At 50.8% G+C, this 18,205-nt stretch overlaps 1 protein-coding gene across 2 annotated transcripts in view; it reads right to left on the bottom strand.

The window, feature by feature from the left end:
• Nucleotides 1–18,205, bottom strand: part of MARCHF4 (membrane associated ring-CH-type finger 4) — a 106,039-nt gene that overhangs the window by 17,616 nt on the left and 70,218 nt on the right. Inside the window, exons 2-3 of one of the 2 annotated variants that reach the window (XM_087732988.1) lie at nt 12,095–12,256; nt 2,783–2,975 (exon numbers count right to left, since the gene is read on the bottom strand). In XM_087732988.1, coding sequence (XP_087589114.1) covers nt 2,783–2,975; nt 12,095–12,256 — 355 coding nt within the window. The remainder of the gene's footprint in view (nt 1–2,782; nt 2,976–12,094; nt 12,257–18,205) is intronic. The other variant, XM_009473861.2, reaches the window with a different exon arrangement.

Raw genomic sequence — 18,205 nt, 5'->3', positions numbered from 1 at the left:
TAAAGCCCAGGCAGGAGTAACAAGAGGCCTTGGGCCATGCTGGCAGTCAGGAGTAGAACTCTGAATCTTCGGAGCCGGCCTTGCCCATCTGTGATCAAAGTCCCTGCACAAGGCAGCAAGGTTTGGGAGAAGGAGAGGGAGAATAGCTGTTCCACAGTGAGGAACTCACTGCAAGTCTTCTAGGGAGCTGGCATTGCTGCATCCATCACAGTCGAGCAAAGCTATAATAAATGAGGAATTAAACCCAGTCGCGGAGTGCCCTTTGATCAGCCCTTTCTGCTGACCTGACCTGGCCTGGCCTCTCCACGGGACAGAGCAGCCTTTGGGCTAGCATTAGTGCAGCCCCCTGAAATCAGCAGGGCTGGAGAGAAGTCATTCAGAGGAGAGACCTGACCGCATCGACAGCCAGGGAGTCACAGCTCCCCGTGAAGACCTCATTTGTCACTTGGTTCAACCTGGGCAGAGAAAGAAGAGAAGAAGGAGGAGGTGGGGAGGAGAGTGAACACCAGATCTCAGCTAGTGCTGCTCAGAGCTGCCCTTCCCCTCCACTGCAGACCCGGGAGCAGCAGCAGCTGGGATTGCAAAAGGTACTGATGCACAATACAAACAGGTTTTACACTGGAGTGCGGCAGGGGCAGAGGGCTGGCTGCATGCACATATGAGCTTTTCTAGGGAAATGTTTGATATGTATGAAGGGCTGACATGGCCCAGAACATCATCTCTCCTGGTTGAGCATGGGTGAGCTGCCTGGCAGCACAGGCAGACATGTTGCACACAAGTGGAGCCATCTCTGCGTGGACACTGCTCTGAGGTGCTGGGCAAGAGAAGCGACATACACACATGTTAACTCACTGCATCTGTAATGCTTCCCACTTGCTTTTGAGTTTGCAGGAAAGCCAGTATGCCTGGCCCACCAGGACTGCCAGCTGTATAGGAGGACCATGAGACAAGGGGCTGCCCCAAGCCATGACTCTGAAATGATCCTGGGAACAGGACAGCTGCCTGATCTTTGGCTGGAAAAAATCAAAGCTCCCAGCTTAAAGCATTAAGCTTGATAGTGACATCAATGGAAATGGAAAGGGGCTGTTTTTCCCTTTAGAGAAGGTAGAGAAGAGAAATAGAGGCCAGACGCTTAAAAAAATTAATAAGAAAGAAACAAAAAACCTCAAATCTGAATTTTTCTGCCCAGTTCCCCTTCACTTCATGGCTGGCGTGGTTTATTCTTCCTTGTGTGGGAGGATTTAGCTCCTATTGACAGATGAGCTAATCAGTTCCCCTCAGCTCTTGAAGCTTTATCAAAGCCAGTTAATCATGTTACTGATGTCCGCCCAGGCCAGGGCTCTCCACTTCAGTCCTCTGCCAACAAGGCGACACACATGCACACTGCACACACACATGGATCATTTTTTCCCACTCCCAATCACACCAGCAAGAGGATGTCCCCAGTGGCTATTGTGCCAAAATGTGGGTGCTGCTCGTCTCTCTTTCATCCTGCTTTGCCACCCTTTGTTCCTGGAGACATGTGGTAGCTCCACCAGCACCTCATGGAGGAGCAGGATGATGTCTACAGGCCAAACTCACATCTCCTTGTCAGCACAGTGGTGGCAACAGTGGGAGGAATTGGTCTGGGTTTCAGCAGGCCCAAGTCCTGTGCTGGAAGGATGCTGAAGCCAAGATCCATTTGAACCCGGATACCAGGGCGTGCTGTCCAGAACTCTGTCCCTGCCATTGGGTTTGTTTTGCTTCTGTACTGTTGCTCTGTTATAATGTCTGTCCTGCTCCTCCTGAGGGCTGAGCTGGGGACTGTGCTCCTTTCTCTGGAGTGGCCCTACCCACACAAACACAAATCCACCAAGTCAAGAGGACTGCCTTGTCCCACCATGTTTCTGGGAGGCTCCTTCTGCCTTTATACCAATAATGGAAGGACCCAGACATGAGGAGCTCTCTGGGACCCTCTTTGCTTCCTGGCAGGGTCACTTGAACTGATGTTATCTGGTGGCCTGTGCTTGGGTGGACGCTGCTCAGGAGCACATTTGGAGGTGGCTGGTGTTCATTGAACTGTTTTGGCAACCACCACTCTTTCAACATCCTGGCTGGTGAATGCCTCTGCCCGTAGGTATCATCGGCTATGTCCCCCCATCCAACAGGTCTGCACTGGGGCTACAGCTCTTGCTCTCGAGGAGACCTGCTGGGGCCAGGCTTCCAGCATCTACTTTGCTGTCTGGACTTGCTCAGTGTGGGGCAGCTTCTTCATCAGAGCTACTCTGTACCAGCAATCTGACAAGGACCCCAGGGTGGGCCATGACCTGGGCTGGTTGGGACTTGCAGCTCCATGATGGGCCAAAAAAGGGGCATCCACCCCTGCCCGGGAGAGAGCCTGGGCTGGAGAGCCAAGGCGTTGCACGTGGAGACACCCTGCCGTACCCAACCATGGGGCAGTCCCTAAATTGGCTATTCCAGAAAGGAAGGACTTTCCTAAAAGCCTTACACTCCCCAGCCTCCCCCAGACCTCCCCACCCTCTTCTTGCTCTGAAGAGAGATTTGTTTCTCTCTGGGGTTGCTGCAGGGCCCTCTGCCAGCCTAGCCAAAGAGATACTCCAGGGCTGCCCAGACAAGCAGAGAGGATTTTAAAATAGGTGTCACAAAAGCAAAGAGGAGGAAAAGCCGGGGAGGCTCAATCCAAGCCGAGCTGTACCAGCTGGCTCTCCATGCCATCTCCCGCTCCTCTCCGCGGGTGAGCAGGTGGGCAACCTCGGCCGTGCCATGAGATGCGATCACCCACCTATACAGACAATGTCCATGAAGCCGTACATTCCATAGCAGATCTGGAAGAGCAGGTCCTGGCGCTGCCATTTGGCCGAAGGACTGAAGGTCGACCAGATGAGCCACGAGATACTGGCGATGAGGAAGAGGGAACCCAGGATGGCCGCTGCTATCTGAACCTTCTCAATGACTGTCAGAGAGATGGCCTGCCACTGCAAGGGGAGGCAACAGGGAGAGGAGAGGGGACAAGGGGGAGGGAGGAAGGAAAAATAGAAGAGATTAGTTACATGGGGAACATCATTGCTGTTTTACATCATTGTGGTGGTTTTGGAGGTCTCAAAGAGTACCTGTAACTTGTATGTGCACCCTATGTATAGATGCTTTTACCTGGTCCACATCTGGGGTGCAGCATGGCAGTCATTCAACAGTGTGTGGCCCCGTGTTTCCTGCCAGCATTGGTGAGGAGGACATGGGGAGGAATCCTGCATCTCACCAGGAAAGCACAGAGACCTGAGGGAGGCAGGATGGACTGGGGGCAAGACACTGAAAGTGACATCCATGTGACAGTAGGTCTGTGGTGGCCATCACAAACCAGGACATTCAGTTGCTACCTCACATAGAGGCCAGGCAGCATCCTCAGCCAGGGCATCCTATTACCATGAGAAGAAGTGTCTCAGAGAGCCAAGCTTTCCTTCGGAGGCCTCCCATGAGCTGGCTCTGTGCCACTTTGTGAGATCTGACAGGATCACAGCATTAGGTAGGATCTCGCAGTGGCAACGCACATCCCACAAAACTTGTTACAAACAACACAAGTTGCTGTGGTCAGGACACCCTGCCTTTAGGTGATGACACGTTCAGGCTGTGTTCCAAGGTAAACGCCAATGCTTCTTCCTCAGAAGAAGAAAAAATAGAAATAACTCCCCCAAATCCATTCACTATGTCAAATAGCTTTGTATAAGCTACAGTATAAATATCCTAAGCCTGGGTTCCTCTCTGTCATCCAGCATAAAACCTCCCTGCTCAGATTTACACTGCTGAGAGAACTGCTCTGTAAAAACCAAGAGCAGAAATTGCTTTCTTTAACAAGACTTGGGGACATGGTCTGTAGCCCCTCCTGCAAATCAGAAATCAAATGCGTAAACAGGCTGGGGAGAGACAGTCTCTCCTGGCATCGAAGTATATAGGCCACTTTTAGCTGTGAGACACATGCCCTTGAAATCTCAGTGGGACTGGCAGAAGGATAAATAAAGGCAGAATTCAAACTCCTGCAGGTATAGAGGATTCAGAGGAACTGAAAATGTTTAGCCTGGATTCAGCCCAAATTCAGTGTCCCTGTGAGGTGGCATCTCTGGCAAGCCCTCAGCACCCTGCGCGTTTGCCAAACATATCCTGGGACAGCAAGGTCAGTCGTCAAGCCTTGTCCAATCCTTTTACAGGGCAAGAAGGGAGTTCAGTTGCTGTGTCCCTCTTTAATGCTCAGGCCAGACAGGAGTTACCAGTGTTTTTCGGGAGGCAGAGAGGACTTTGAACCCTGATTGAAGGGCAAGAAGGACAACAGGTGACTTGTGCTGGTACAGGCATGCATGGCATTGCTACCAGTCCAATGACCAAACCCCTGAACCAAATGCACTCCCCTGCAAAGGGCTGCCTTTGGAGAGGAACAGACAAGAGCTTCAGCCTGAGGCTGAGGTCTGTGGGTTGCAGCTGCAAGGAGATTGCCTGGCTTGGCTCAGAGGTGAGATGAAGTCTGCCTCTGCCAGCCTTGCTCCTTGGCTTATGTCCTGCAAGGGAAGACAGCCCTCAAATTGTATGTTGGGGTGTGCAGCATCAGTGAGGTGGGTGGTACCAGCTTATTTCATAGTTGGCCACAGAGTAGATGGCCATAAAGCTGCTGAACAGAAGAGAACCTGTTCCGCGCTGAGGCAGGACTATGCTCCGCTAACCCCAGTGCCCTTCCTGCCACCCGCTCCAGCAGCTGGCCCAGCCAAAGGCAAACACCAAGCACTGGGGACGCTCAGTGACCTCTTAAACAGCCCGTTCCCACTCTGCCATAGCCCAACCTGCTACACGCCTCCACCAGCAGCCCCAGCCACACCAGTGGCCCCTTTGTGCCACGAAGAAGTTGAGGTAGTGAACTGCCCTCCTCTGAGGGCTGGGAGCTTGGTGGTGCCAGTCACGATGGGAGGGTCAAGGGTGCTGGAGTCCACAGGAGACGCACAGCTGTGCCACTCCTCTCCCCTCATGAGACAGAGCAAAGGCCACCTCAGAGCTGAGAGGGGGTGATAGACCTCCCAGCAACCTTCACCCCCAAATTTGAGTTCTGAGGGTGGGATCAGCAGCTATGTTGCCCTCCCATCAGCTCTTCAACTTCATCCTCAACAGCACCAAACAGATGCAGGACAAATCCACAACCGGTGCCATCAGCTCAGAGCTCCAGGACTAGAGGCACGTGGTGGGGAGGAATTGGTTCAGTGCGTGGGGTTGCACTTTCACCCCTGCAGCTTTCCCCAGACCTCATCTCCCCTTCCACTACCTCTTGCAAACACCGAGGGGACGGGAGTGCAGAGAGCCCGGTGCACAGCCTGGTGCTGCCTGTGAAGGTTTTCCTGCAGGTTCCTCATGCTGACCAGTGTGCGCCTGTGCCAGCCAAATCATTCTGCATCATTTCTTTCTCGAGAGGAGGTAATGGACTGGCTCCTCACCATCTGTCTGGCACACTGCAAGGCCTGTGGTGGCAACAGGTCCTTCCAAGGTAGCATTTAAAGACAGAAAAAGAAGAAGGAGCTGTTTTCTACAACTAGCAGACAAATACAACTAGCACCACTGCTTTGCAGAGACAGCGAGGCTTAGGTGTAGTACTAAATACACTGTGAAAGGGGATGGGGCTCAGGGCACGGAGAAGTTACACCCGAGTGCAAACTTCAAATCCCGCTCCCTTTGGTTGGGAACAGAGAGGCTGGAACACAGGCAGAGCCGCTGCCTGACGCTGCTCGGCTGGCAGCAGCTGCTGGGAAGTTCGCTGCAGCGATAATGAAGAGGCTGGAGTCCGTCAGCCGTGCCAGGGGGTCGGAGACTCTCCCCCGGCATCTGGCACTAAGTGACAGTGACACACGCAGCAGCAGTCCTGACTCTGTTCAGGAGGTGGCACTGAGGTGTGATTACCCTCTGGCAAGGAGGTAAATGGGTCAGAGCTGAACACTGGGGAAAATAACCAGCTTGCAGAAGAATTTAATATTTTCCAGGGAAAAAAAAAAGTAAGTAATAAATGTTGTATTTCCTCTCTGGCAACCCTGAGAACTGCAATTTAGCATCAGACATCTAGCCCAAGCCACCAATAACTGGAGTCATTATTTTTCATCTTTTAATTCCATTTTGCTACACATCCTAGGTTATGAGGTTAGCACAGAGAGAAGAGAAGGGGTGAGACAGAGGATAAAGCATGTTACCCAGTGAGAGCACAGATAGAAAGGTCCAAGAGCTGTTTGGAGGTGGAACGTGCTGATGAATTTCAGCTGCAGGAGCTGGGCCTGATGCATCCCTGCACCGGTGGCCTCAGGAGCCTGCCTCAATCACAGCACTGTGCCTTTCAGATTTCATAACAGCCCTTAGAAAATCGCCCGTTCTCCTAACCCCTCTCCACTATCATTATGGCCAGTAGACCAGGGATTTGGTGAGTGACCCTATTGTCCTCAGGTCACCGCTAGAGCTGCAAAGAAAAGCCTCAGCAATGCTGCAGAGCCCCTTTACTGGCATGTCTGAAACCCCCAAAGCTCTTTGTCTGAATGCCTGGCTGCAGACACAGCCCCCTCCCTTCAAATCTCCAGCTCAAACATCCAAGCTCTAGCAAGGTCCCAGTGCCAAACAATCACACCTTGCGGGGAGAGACCTAAAACCAAACCCTTCTTTCCTCAGCTGATAATGACTGTTGAGTCCCAGGTAGCCGCTGAGCTGTACTGAAGTGCACCTTTAACAACCTGCAGCTCACCCAGGTTGTCAAACACGAATGTGACCTTTAGGCAGGTAGAAAGCTCTACAGATGCTCTGCCAGTGCTGAACAGGGCAGAACTAAGGACTTGGTGGTACCAGAAAGCTTTAAAGGCTCCTGCAGGAAAACAGGAGCAGCTTTGTGATCTCCGGGCTTACAATGGCTTCAGAGCATGCCCAAGCAGCTCTCTGCAATGGCTTGCCACCTGCGCTGGAAAAAGGGCTCCGTCCCTCCAGACCCTTCTGAAGAAATGTCCTCATTCACTCAGGAGCTGTCTGTCCTCTGCTGCCATCCCCCTTGGCCGAGTGCTTTGGCACACCACCCAGATGTGCACATGCAAAACACCACGCTCTCTTGGACTGATTTTCCCCAGGTTTCCCCATTTTACTCAAATCGCGAAGCTCTGCGACCCAGATGCCTCAGAAAGGGTTTCTTAGGAGCCAAGGTCTGACACTTGTGATGACCTTAGCAGGGGCCAAGCTGGGACTGGTGCCTGCCAGTCATGTCACTCCTGTTCTCTTGCACTGTTTCATAACCTACGGGTTGTACTTGGGACAAACATGTTTCCCTGTTTGCTTCAGTGCTTCTGTGCAGAGGCTTGTGATTGAAAACCCCCAGTGGTAATGTAACACAGATTAATAATGTCATTACTATAGTATTTAAGGCCTGATCCGTATTTCCCTTTCTTTGGCACCAGCAGTCTCCAAAGGCTCCCAAGCACCAGCATGAGCAGATCCAAGGCAGATATTTGCCTGCAGAAGATATCTATGTCTTACTGCAGCAGCTTGCAAAGAAGACTTGCTTGCTGGAAAAGCCATCCTACACTCCTCTGAGAGCTCCCCCATGCCTGCCTCAGGCACTTCAGTTTATTTTTATTGCTGTATCTGACACGTCCCCTTCGTACGTATCATTAACATCCTGAACTGTGCTAGTCAGCAATTTAATTTTCAGACCCAGGATCACAAGCAAGCAGAGGTTTTTCCTAGAAGGTTGGAGTGGACCATTCCCAGCCCTGCTGAGGTCTGGCTCTCCCCTCGCTGCTGTCCTGAGGCCCTGGCCATCCTCCTCGATCATTTTTTGGAGGATGGCTTTTCTTTTTATAAATTCTCCAAGCACAGTTATGCCACTGCTGTGATAGCTTCCCTGCTGTACAGATGCTGTGGCTTATTCAGATACTGGAAAGACAGCAGGGAGGAAGGAGGGTCCACGGGGGCTGTGTAATGGAAACGTGCAGTGATGAAACCCCCTCTCCTCCATGTGCCAGGGCACTTGGTAAGACTCAGGCTACACTACTGGCATCCTAGAAAGCCGCCGTTATGAGCCACAGGCCATGAAGGCTCTCTTACTGTGATTGCACCCATTGCTTGCAGGCTGCAGGCTGCAGCTGGAGCTCAGCAGGGACCAGCCAAAGCTCATAGTCAACACAAGTGATTCAGTAAGTTGGGTCAACCAAGAGACACCAGGGAACTTGCCTCAAGCTTTTTAGCTCAGAAGCTCAGACTGAAGTTGAAATACCCAGGAACCTTGGCCACTTTTCTTGCAGATGTGGCGATGAAGAGGCCATATAAACAAACACTCATCAGCTCTTAACAGAGCATCACCACAGCCAAAACAGAGCCAGAGGAGAACTGGAACCGGATCCCAACCTCAGCACTGGATAACTGAGGATCTTTGGAGTTGAAACAACCCACAATACAGGAAGAGTCAGAGATAACAACTGTAAAGCAGAGTTGAACTCTCCAAGACTGCAGACAGTTGTAGGTCTGGGTAGGTTTGTTCAAACGGATTTTCTATTTGCTAAAATCAAAGCATCAGAGTGGATGTGGCTCAGGAGCGGCTACAAAGGAGCTGTATAGATGAAATCCACTGCAGAGTCCAATCACAGCAGATACCTACTCCACTATGTATCAGCACCAGGGTGCCTGCAGTACTATCACATGCTTCTAAAACCCTATGTCTTCAGAGCTTTTTTAATATCATAGGCTTTGCACAAATATTGCAATGGAGAGGAGCATTTAAAGCCTCCATGCCCACGACTCCTGTCTCAGTGACTGGCAGACTGGAGAGCAGGAAGATGGATGGATGGATGGATGGATGGATGGATGGATGGACAAAAGCTCTGGACCTTCTGGTTTCTCACAGCTGGTGGGATATTTTTGCTCATTTGCTGCCTGACTGCTGCTTGGCAGCACACCTGCCATGTTGTCCAACAACTTTAATCCCCCAGTCTCAGTGGGTTTGCAGTGTTGCTGCTTTAAGACCTTTGCTCTTAAATGCCTGCAGTCCAGCAATGGGGGGGTGGTTAATTTATAGAGATTCATTCTGCCAAAATACCAGACTAAAGGCCTCTCTCTGGAATGAGACATCATAACGGCCTGGAGGCTGGAAGGAGCCTCTGTTAATTATGCATGAACCATGTTCCCCTGGCTGTAACTTCTCTGCCCACGCCATGTGTCTCCACACACATCTGGCCTGTGCTGTGTTCCTAAGCACTCCAAAAAATGTGCAGCAGATGTCAAAATGGGCAGAGAAACATGCAGATCCTGGGGAACATGTGGGTGTCGGGTGTGCTGCTCTGCTTGGACCGATTGGACATGCTTCACGGAGTCTGGGGCTTGCCAGCTGCCTGGGTTTGGCTTTCCAGTGGTCTGTCACATGAGAGGACACAAGCATAGTCTCAGGGGATAGGTAGGCCACGTTGCTGGCCAGGCTCAGAGCATCACCCAAACAGGTTTCATTTGACAAATGAGGTTTGTGTGGTCCTTGCCTCTATTACGGTTGGTCTGGAATAAGCAGAGAACCATGACTTCCTACAGCATTTGCCCTCCAAAACCTGTGTTTGAGAAATTCAGAGCTTTCTAGTAAGAATAAAGGTGGGCAGATGTTCCAGCAGACCCTGAGAAGAAAGGCCAGGGACTGTTGCTTTATTTAGAGACATGTTTGTATGTCCAGGTGGCCCCTGTTATCCATGTGTGGGGTGAAGTCCAAGCAGAAAGGATGCTCTTACCACCTGCACATGCTGTAACACGTTGTTACGGCACATAGTGTCAGGGCATCGCAGCCCCTGGGTCCTCTCTGCCTCCCTTTCCCAGTGTCAGAGGATGGTGAGAGCCACTGAGGAACGAGGGAAACCCCGATGGCATGCGTGGTGATGGGTTATGGGGGGCCCGAGCACTTAGTCCTTGTGGGAAGTCCAGGCCTGGTACATCAGCCACTTCCCACGGGATTTCACATACTAGTGCTAGTGTAGCATCTGCTTCCCAGAAGTGCCTTTGTGCTGGCACCAGACAGGGTGCCCGGGCACGCAGCTGTGACTCCACACACGCCGCATGTATTCCAGACCAAGTGGCTTTTTGCTCCAGTTGCTTCTTCCCACCCTCCAAATCTCCGAGTGCTTCTGCGAGAAGCACTGTGAAGTCGAAGCCAGCAACGTGAAGCCTCCGAGCCCGGGGTCTGCACAGTCCTCTGGGACCCTCGCTCCTGGAGCTGAGCTAACTCAGTTGCCCCTGCCACTCAGTTTTTGTGTTTGTGGCAAAGGCCAGCAGATCAGGCCACTTTCTAACAGGGGAGCCCAGAAAGAGCAATGCTTTGCACGGGCTTTTGAAACCTGTGTGTGGGAGAAGAGCTTGTCTATGAATAGCTCCAACAAATTTTAGCCGAGTGAGCAGTAGGAGGGAAGTCACTGACCCGTTGCCTTGAGCCACTTGAAGGTGTAGAGCATTTGGAGGTCATTCATTAAAGGCAGTGCTGGCTACACACACGCTCGCAAATCTGCACCCACAAACCTTCAATATTGCTCAGCATCGCACCCCCGATCGGAGATGCAGGAAGCATTAAGGCACTCATGGACCAGCTTTCCAGAAATAAACAAACGCTGCTTTGTCCACATCTCCCCTCCTGTGTTTCATTCTGCTCTGAGCTACTAGAGCCAAGAAATTAAAACACCTTGGGTCTGGGGCTTGGGATGAAACTACTGATCTCTCACAGCACATGGAAAATTGAATCAGAAGATGCAGGGACTTGCAGAGAGCAGGCAGGCTTTTTCCTTCCCCCCAGCAAAATTTCCCCATGATGCCCCACTAATTTCATTACTTCATTTAAGTCTGGAGTCCTAAAGGGCTGTCCCTGTTTCCTTACTGTGGTTAGTGACCTCAGGCCTGGAAAAAGACACACAGGGACTGCAATTTGGAGGAGAGAGCAGGAGTTTGCATTCCCCCCACCCCTGTACAACTGGGCACCATCACTGGCAAAGTCTTTGCCTCCTGTTAGAGAGCAGAGCAACCAGCAGAGAGCCAAAGCCAGGTCCTGGACAGACCAACATACTTATAGACATTTCCCCGTCTCTAAACCACAGCATGCTGCTGTAATGTCTCTCCGTCCAGATGATGCTAATGAAGCAGTAGTGCCTGGATATAATGTGCTTCCTTACATCCGAGGCACTAATGGTGCTCAGCAAAGGCACGCAGCAATTAGTTCATCTTCAGGTGTTGCCCCCACAATAAATCAATAGCTATGGAGGATAATTTATCCCATTTTTTAACAGTCACACCATTTTCCCCATTCTGAATCTTGATTTCAGTTACCAGCCTGCAGTGGGGCTTATTAAACCACAGTGCTTTTGAACTGGGAAGAGAATGAAGGTGGGCCCTCTGATGCCTTTCACAGCCACTTACATCAAGATGTGCTTTACCCGTTATGTGCACATCTGCAAATGTCCACTGAGAATCAGGGTTGGAGAGACCAGAGCGTCAGAACCAACACCCCTTGTGCCATGCCAGGAGGTATTTGATCATGGGGGAGCAGTAAAGTGAAAAAGGTGTGAGGAACAGAGAGGAGAGCTGTCAGAGCCCTCCATCTATCTCCTCCATCCCTCATGCCAACACAGAGGAGGCCCAGCAGGAGATCGAGGTTAATGGCACAACTCCAGGGGTCTCAAGACACTAATCTGCCACAGACTGTGTGCCCTGTTGTAGCAAATCCTGTAACTCCTTCCTTCCCATCTGTCTCTGGGGACAGTGGCATACCTGTGGTCTCCAGTGGATGAACACATTTGAAGGGCTGTGAGGTGTTACAGCACTATCGTGGTCACACTGGTGTTTTCAACAGGAGGAGAAAGAATGTGGGAATTGTCAAAAGACAGAAAGAGCAGACATCTGAGGGATGCCCTCAGTACCACCGAGCAGAACATGGGGCCTCTTTGGACCAGCCCCTGACAACCCTTTCTAAGTGTCCCAGATGTACGGATCACTGCGTGCAGGGAAGGAAAACCCACACAGGTGAAATCCACTTGATCCCAGAAACAAAAATAGAAACGATAATAAATAGACTTTGAAATGTCTCTAGTACCTTTACCTGCAGAGGGTTCTTTGTGCTTATGGCAATGACGTGATACTTGTAGTAACACAGCTCACAGCTCCAGCAGCCTCTCTCGCTAATCCATTTGATCAGACATGGCTGGTGCGTGCACTTCACCGATCCGTCGCATCGACACGGGCTCAGCAACTCCCCCTGAAAAAGAAAGACAGCATCAGTGAGGCTCCCCTCCTCCCACAGGGCCTGAGCACGGCACGGCATGGCACGACAGAAGCTCCATCATCCACCCAGTTGCTCTTTGTTCCTTTTTACCTGGTTTGGCTTAGGTAATCATGCTCCCTCCTGCTGTTTTACCTCTACTAATTCTTGGCTGATGTGAACAGAGTTTGACAGAGATGTAACGGTCTGAGATACTTGGGTCCTACAATTTTTTGTGGAAAGAGACAGCTGGGTAGATGAAAGACATGTAATATCACCGCTGAAGGAAAAGCTAGATGAACACAGCTCTTACTAGACACCAGAGCACCCACACTAGACCCCAACCAGTGGGGACAGCTCTGTTGGTAACCAGATGCCACTGTTTCACTGCTCAGGTTTCTGTCTCTCTGCCACCTATTTTATAAAATGAGGTTGGCAGTGGGGATAGCTGCAAGACAGCCTCTGCTGCAGGCTGGTGTCCTGCTCAGCCCAGGGCAGCTTCCTCGAGCCCGGCCGGGCAGGAGAGGGAGTACAGACGCGGTGGCCCTCGGACTTTCTGTGCAGGCTGGCTTGTGCCAGCTGTGGAGGTGCTGCTCCTCTCCGGGAGCTGGACTGAGCCCCGCGCCATGCGGTACCTCCCAGGACTTGCCAGGCAATGGGCGTTTCCAGCGCTAGACACAGGTCTCTCCTTCCCAATGCTCCTGGACCAGGAGGGACGAACCTGACCATGGGTGGCAGGTGTGTGCTTTGGGTCCAGGTCTTTGTGTACCCATCCCAGAAGCGAAAAAGTCCTCAAATTTCACCCCTGTCCACTTCCCCCAGACAGTCTGTCCCAAAAGTGAGTCATACTGATGGACAGCCTGTAGGGCTGGCTATTTCCACCCTAGAAGCAAGCAAGATGGAGAACAAATTGTGTCCTGGCTTGTGACACACGGACATTTATGAGTGGTGGCTGAAACACTGATCCTTGTCTTGCTCCCTTGTTTCTGGTGTAGCTTTAAACAGGGGTATCCAGGAAACCTCAATATTATTCTGATCCAGCTGCTATCATTTTGTTCATGATGGGACTAAATTCCCCGCTGCACACACAAGTTCAGGAGTTCATTTTACAGTCATTTGCCATCGCTTATTTAGGGAAGAACAGAGCCATTACATTTCACTCCCCACCTTTTAGTGTTTAAAAGCCACAGTATAGACCCCAATTGTGCATTTAGCTGTGCTCCAAGATTTAAAAGTTTCTAAAGGCAGAATGAGAATATCTACAGGATGGGGAAGGCTGGCATCATCATACTTTTGGTGTTGGGGAGAGGATATTTCCTCTTACGCCTCTAGATCAGCCCTATCATTAGCGCAAGGATAACAGGCCCTGGTGTCTGAGGCTGCTGGACACAATAAAAGACATCCCTCCCAGCTGCCTTGGGTTAGGAAACCAGATCCTGCCCTTGCTAACCCTGGTGGGAAACCGCCTGAGCTTTCAGGGTATCACATCAGGTCTCAGGCCCTGAGGAACTGAGCACCACACTGGACAAGAGTGATACTTTTTTTTATGAAACCTAATGCAAACATGTTAATCATTTCATTTGCTTCAGCTAGGTGGCCTAAAAATGTCATCTTCCATGAAATTTTAGCAAAACTGTAAATAACTGTTTACGTTACAAAACCAGGCTCAGCTCTACCTGTCACTGGTTTTCATTACACACAGGAGGGGCCACAAAGGGAGAGGGAGAGCAAGGAGGGTTGTAGGGTCCATAAACCTTTTTCACCTGGAAAGGTGCGACAGGACAAGCCAGGAGAAGGGAAGCAGGGAAGGATTAGATGGGAGGAAGGTGCGTGTGGGAAGGAGCACTGACATTTGGCGTTCAAACTCCCCATGTGAGGTGCAGTTTGAGGGGCTCGCGTTCGGCTGCGCATGTTTGTGCCCCTTGCTGGGACTGGGGTGGGAAAGCACAAGTGTGGTAAGGAACCCGCACGAGCACATACTGCCAGCAAGGATGTGAAAGGGGAGGGATCAGGGCTTAGCACCGCTCCTCCGCTCCCTTGCTCACCAATCCTCTTCCACACAAAGAGCCAGCCTGGTACAAGGACCGCTGCTCCGTGCCTCTCGTCTACCCTCCTCATCTCAGTCCCTGGGGCTTTATTTTCTCAACAGCTTCACTCCTCAGTGCACAAGTGTGATCCCAGCACCAAGCAGGTAACGCAGAAACCTCCCAGCTCTACAGCATCCCTGCCTTTCCACCTCGCCGCACACCGGGGTCTCCTGCAGGGCTCACAAGGGTGAGGGAGGGACCTGGGTTTTGTCTAATGAGCAGCTGGAGGCATCAGTGATGAGGGATCAGGAACGGGGCAGAACGAAGCAGGAACTAAGAGCAACAACCTCCAGGCAAAGGCAGAGGAGAAAAGCTGTAGCTGCAGCCTGGACTCATATTGGCTTCTTGGGCTCTGTAATAAACAAGTCTAAAAAAATCTGAGCTTGTCTCTTCAGAGCCAAGAGATGTCCGTAAACATCCTACACTGCCGTGGGGACCTGGTCCCCCTTCCTTAACTGGGATGCTCCAATCCAGAGAGTCCCGCTGTTCTCCTGCAAGAGCTCAGGACTCAACTGTGGAGATGAATCCCCCAGTTTCTTGATTTTTGCAAATCCAGCAAAAACCTGATTTATCACATTTTCTCCAGCCGTGTGAAATATTATATCCTTGTGTGTGGCGCACAGCTGTTTTTGCATACTGCGAAGCCCAATTCTGTCCACAGCAGGCATTTGTAAAACACTGCCACATGCACACACGTGCACACGCACTCCTGTACCAGCAGAAAAATAAACATCGGGGCATATTAATGGAATAAATCCTTTGTACAGCAAAGGAGAAGGAGTCTCACTGCTGGCTGTACAGCGAGCTCAGGAGCAGTCCATCGGCTGTGATACGCATGAAGGATTTGCTGTGCCGAGACCTCTGCTAAAAGCTACACGCACGCAAAAGCAAGCCCAAAACGAGATGCAGATCACAGCAATTAGAGACGGAAATTAACTCCCCTCGCCCATTTCTGTAGGTTTGTAGAAGGCAGCTCCACACAACATATTCTCCAGTGCTTCAAACAACAGCGTTCCCACCAATTCCCTTTGGAGATTGCTCTCCAAAGACCGTTTGAAGGGTCTACTTCCCAACACTTATTTTTGCAATTTTCCTTTGTAGAGTTACAACCCGTCACTCGGATCAGTCTAAGCAGTATTTCTGCTTTATCAGCAACTAGCAGAGAAATGCTTCCCGGCTGCAAGCTTCATCCTCAACTTGCTCAGTACCCTCTTGTTCCCCTGAAACAACCAAGTGGGCTTAGGACTCAGGGCACCTGCCTTTTTTTTGTTGGTATCCAAGTCTAAATTAGGGTTCATGTCAAAGGTGGAAAACCAGAGTTAACAAAAAGGGAAGGGTGGCTCTGGCTTCAGCCATAACCCTCTCAACATTTGGATGAAATACTCTTCCCTATATATTATTACTCTTCCCTACATATTATTACTCTTCCCTACTTCTGGGAAGAATCACATATTAAGCAATTAATATTCTTCCCTGTTTCTGGCTGTGAGGGGAGCTTGTCTCTAGGAGCAGCAGTGGCAAGGCCAGGCTGAACTGGCTTTATCCTGAGGAGGACGATACTGCCAGAGACGAATCGGGAGTGCGGGTCTGTTCCAGCTCTTTCCTCTCCTTATGAATTCCCAATCTGTGCCCATTGCAATACGTTAAAGTGGTTAATGATTATCTGGGCCCTGCTATTTTAAGCCTACTGGGAGGAGTTCTGAGAACGGATGGAAGAAAAATTATTGCCAGTGCACGCTTCTGATGCTCAGTATATCTAGGGAGAAAATAATGACGTCAGGAGCGGCATCACCCCTGTGGCGTGCTGGTGTCAGTGTTCCACCTGGCCATTTTATCTGTCATTTATCAGTGCTGGGAGCCCATCCACACATTGCTACCAAAGCTGCAGCTGCTCACCCACAAGCAGGCGGTCATGGGATGTGTTTTCCAAGCCTGTTCTTTTAACTATAAATTAAGTATAGCAAATTTGGCTACCCAGTCTCCTTTGAACATGGCAGGGCTGGAGACGATGGTGTCATTGGGCCAGGACTGGTCTTCTGGGCTCTCCCAGCTCCATCTGTGCTGACCTATGTCTGCTGCCTGGGTTGCTACTGAGCACCAGCTCAGCTGGAAAGAGCCATGTTAGCAACGTCCTGCTACCACCGCTATTAAAGCAAACATTTTGAAAAGCAGCGCAAACTGTACAGCAAACCGGGATGGCTGATGGTGCTCTTAACACGTGCAGTTTTTCCTCAACTGTGTGTTTTCCCTGCTCAGGTGTACAAAGCAGCATCAGTCTTTGGCATCGCCCGCTGGACCAGTGCTTCAGGACAGAGCGGGACAGTGAGAAGAAGCTGAAAGAGCTGTCCACATCACAAGGGCTACCATCTCTCTCTGGATATGCACGTGCAGCTGCCACTGCTCACAGGAGTAGCTGCATGCATCGATCTGACTGCTAGCATTTATCTGATTTTGTCTTGTTTGGAAAAGGAAACCAGGAATATTTAATTTCAGGTCTTCAACTGAGTCCACTAAATACACTTAAATCTTCACATTGAATTTAAATGCAATGGGAAGTTTTATTATGGCAAATAAATGCCAAATGATTTCTATATTAGGAACATAATTACAGAGGAATTAAATCCAATGGCAAAGAGAAACCCCGTTGTTACAGAGCCGGTAAACTTCGATAAACAGGTATTAATGATCACGCTGTCTTCACACACACTTACAGGAACTTCCCCTCCATGCTTTTAAACCGAAACACATGTTACTATCAGCCTCTCAAATGCTTCCCATGAGTACCCTCCTGTGTGCGAGCGCTGTGCCAGCCAGCCACAGACAACAAGGGACATGAAATAAGTATCCACGAATATATATGTATATTACATGAGAATTCTCCACCATTGTGGGAGATTGATGCAGAGTGTGGACCCAGTGAGGAGTCGGCTTACGTCTCCTGGGGTGTCAGGACAGCACAGGACATGGTTATGTATGGGGCACTGTGGTGAGGTGGCATTTCCCTAGGGACCCCGTCAGAGCTGGGTGATGACTCCAGTCCCCATCTTGGCAGCAATTTGCCAAAAGACAAATTTGGGGGTGTCTGAAAACGTGGGTGCTGGTCAGGAGAGGGATATGTCACACAGAGTCCTGAACTGAGGCCCAATGTTTGTCCAGAGCAAGTCCTGTCTGAAAAGCGATCACATCTGCAGAGCTCCCGATCCTCCAAAAACAGCACAAATTGCCTTTCCGCCCACGGAGGCTGCTGCCGCGGCACCTGCAAGGAGCGCCAAGGCTGCCATGCTGCTCAGGCATGAAAGGCTGCAGCCACATCTGCATGGCGGGCAGGGTGGGACCTCCTCTGCAGCCGCCTTCTGCAGGAAAACTCGTCCCACCGCTACCACAAGCGACATGGCTTTCCAGCTGAGCAGCTGCTGCCCACAGCATTTGGCTTTACCACAGCCAAGGGGAATTTTAAGTGGCCTCTGCTGCTTCCCTCTCCAGCCTTTTGTGCCTGTCACCGCCGCTGGGACAGACGGATGGATGAACAGACAAAGCCGGAGGTGGCAGCTCAGAATTTGCGAGTGGGATGGAGAAGGGGGAAGGAAGGGAGACTTTCTTTTTCTGAGCTTTATTGATCCCCACAGGGTTTCTGGGACTTTTTGTCACTGCAGAGCTAAGGCACCATCACCCCACCTTGCCTGCTTGCCAGGGCATCAGTGAAGTTTGCCCATGTTTTAAGCCAAAAGATTATTCTTTTTGTTAAAGTAGATGACACAGGAGGCTCAGCTGTGTCAGAGGCAGACAGCAGGCAAAACCCCCACGCCCCCATGCCCAACAACAGTGCAGGGATTTGGGGGAGAGGTGTTTGGCTGGTCCC

This window comes from Nipponia nippon, unplaced genomic scaffold (genome assembly GCF_047370975.1).
Source record: "Nipponia nippon isolate SJK-2023a ecotype South Korea unplaced genomic scaffold, ASM4737097v1 scaffold_5, whole genome shotgun sequence".
Classification (NCBI taxonomy): domain Eukaryota; kingdom Metazoa; phylum Chordata; class Aves; order Pelecaniformes; family Threskiornithidae; genus Nipponia; species Nipponia nippon.
This window is presented reverse-complemented; position numbering and strand designations above follow the sequence as displayed.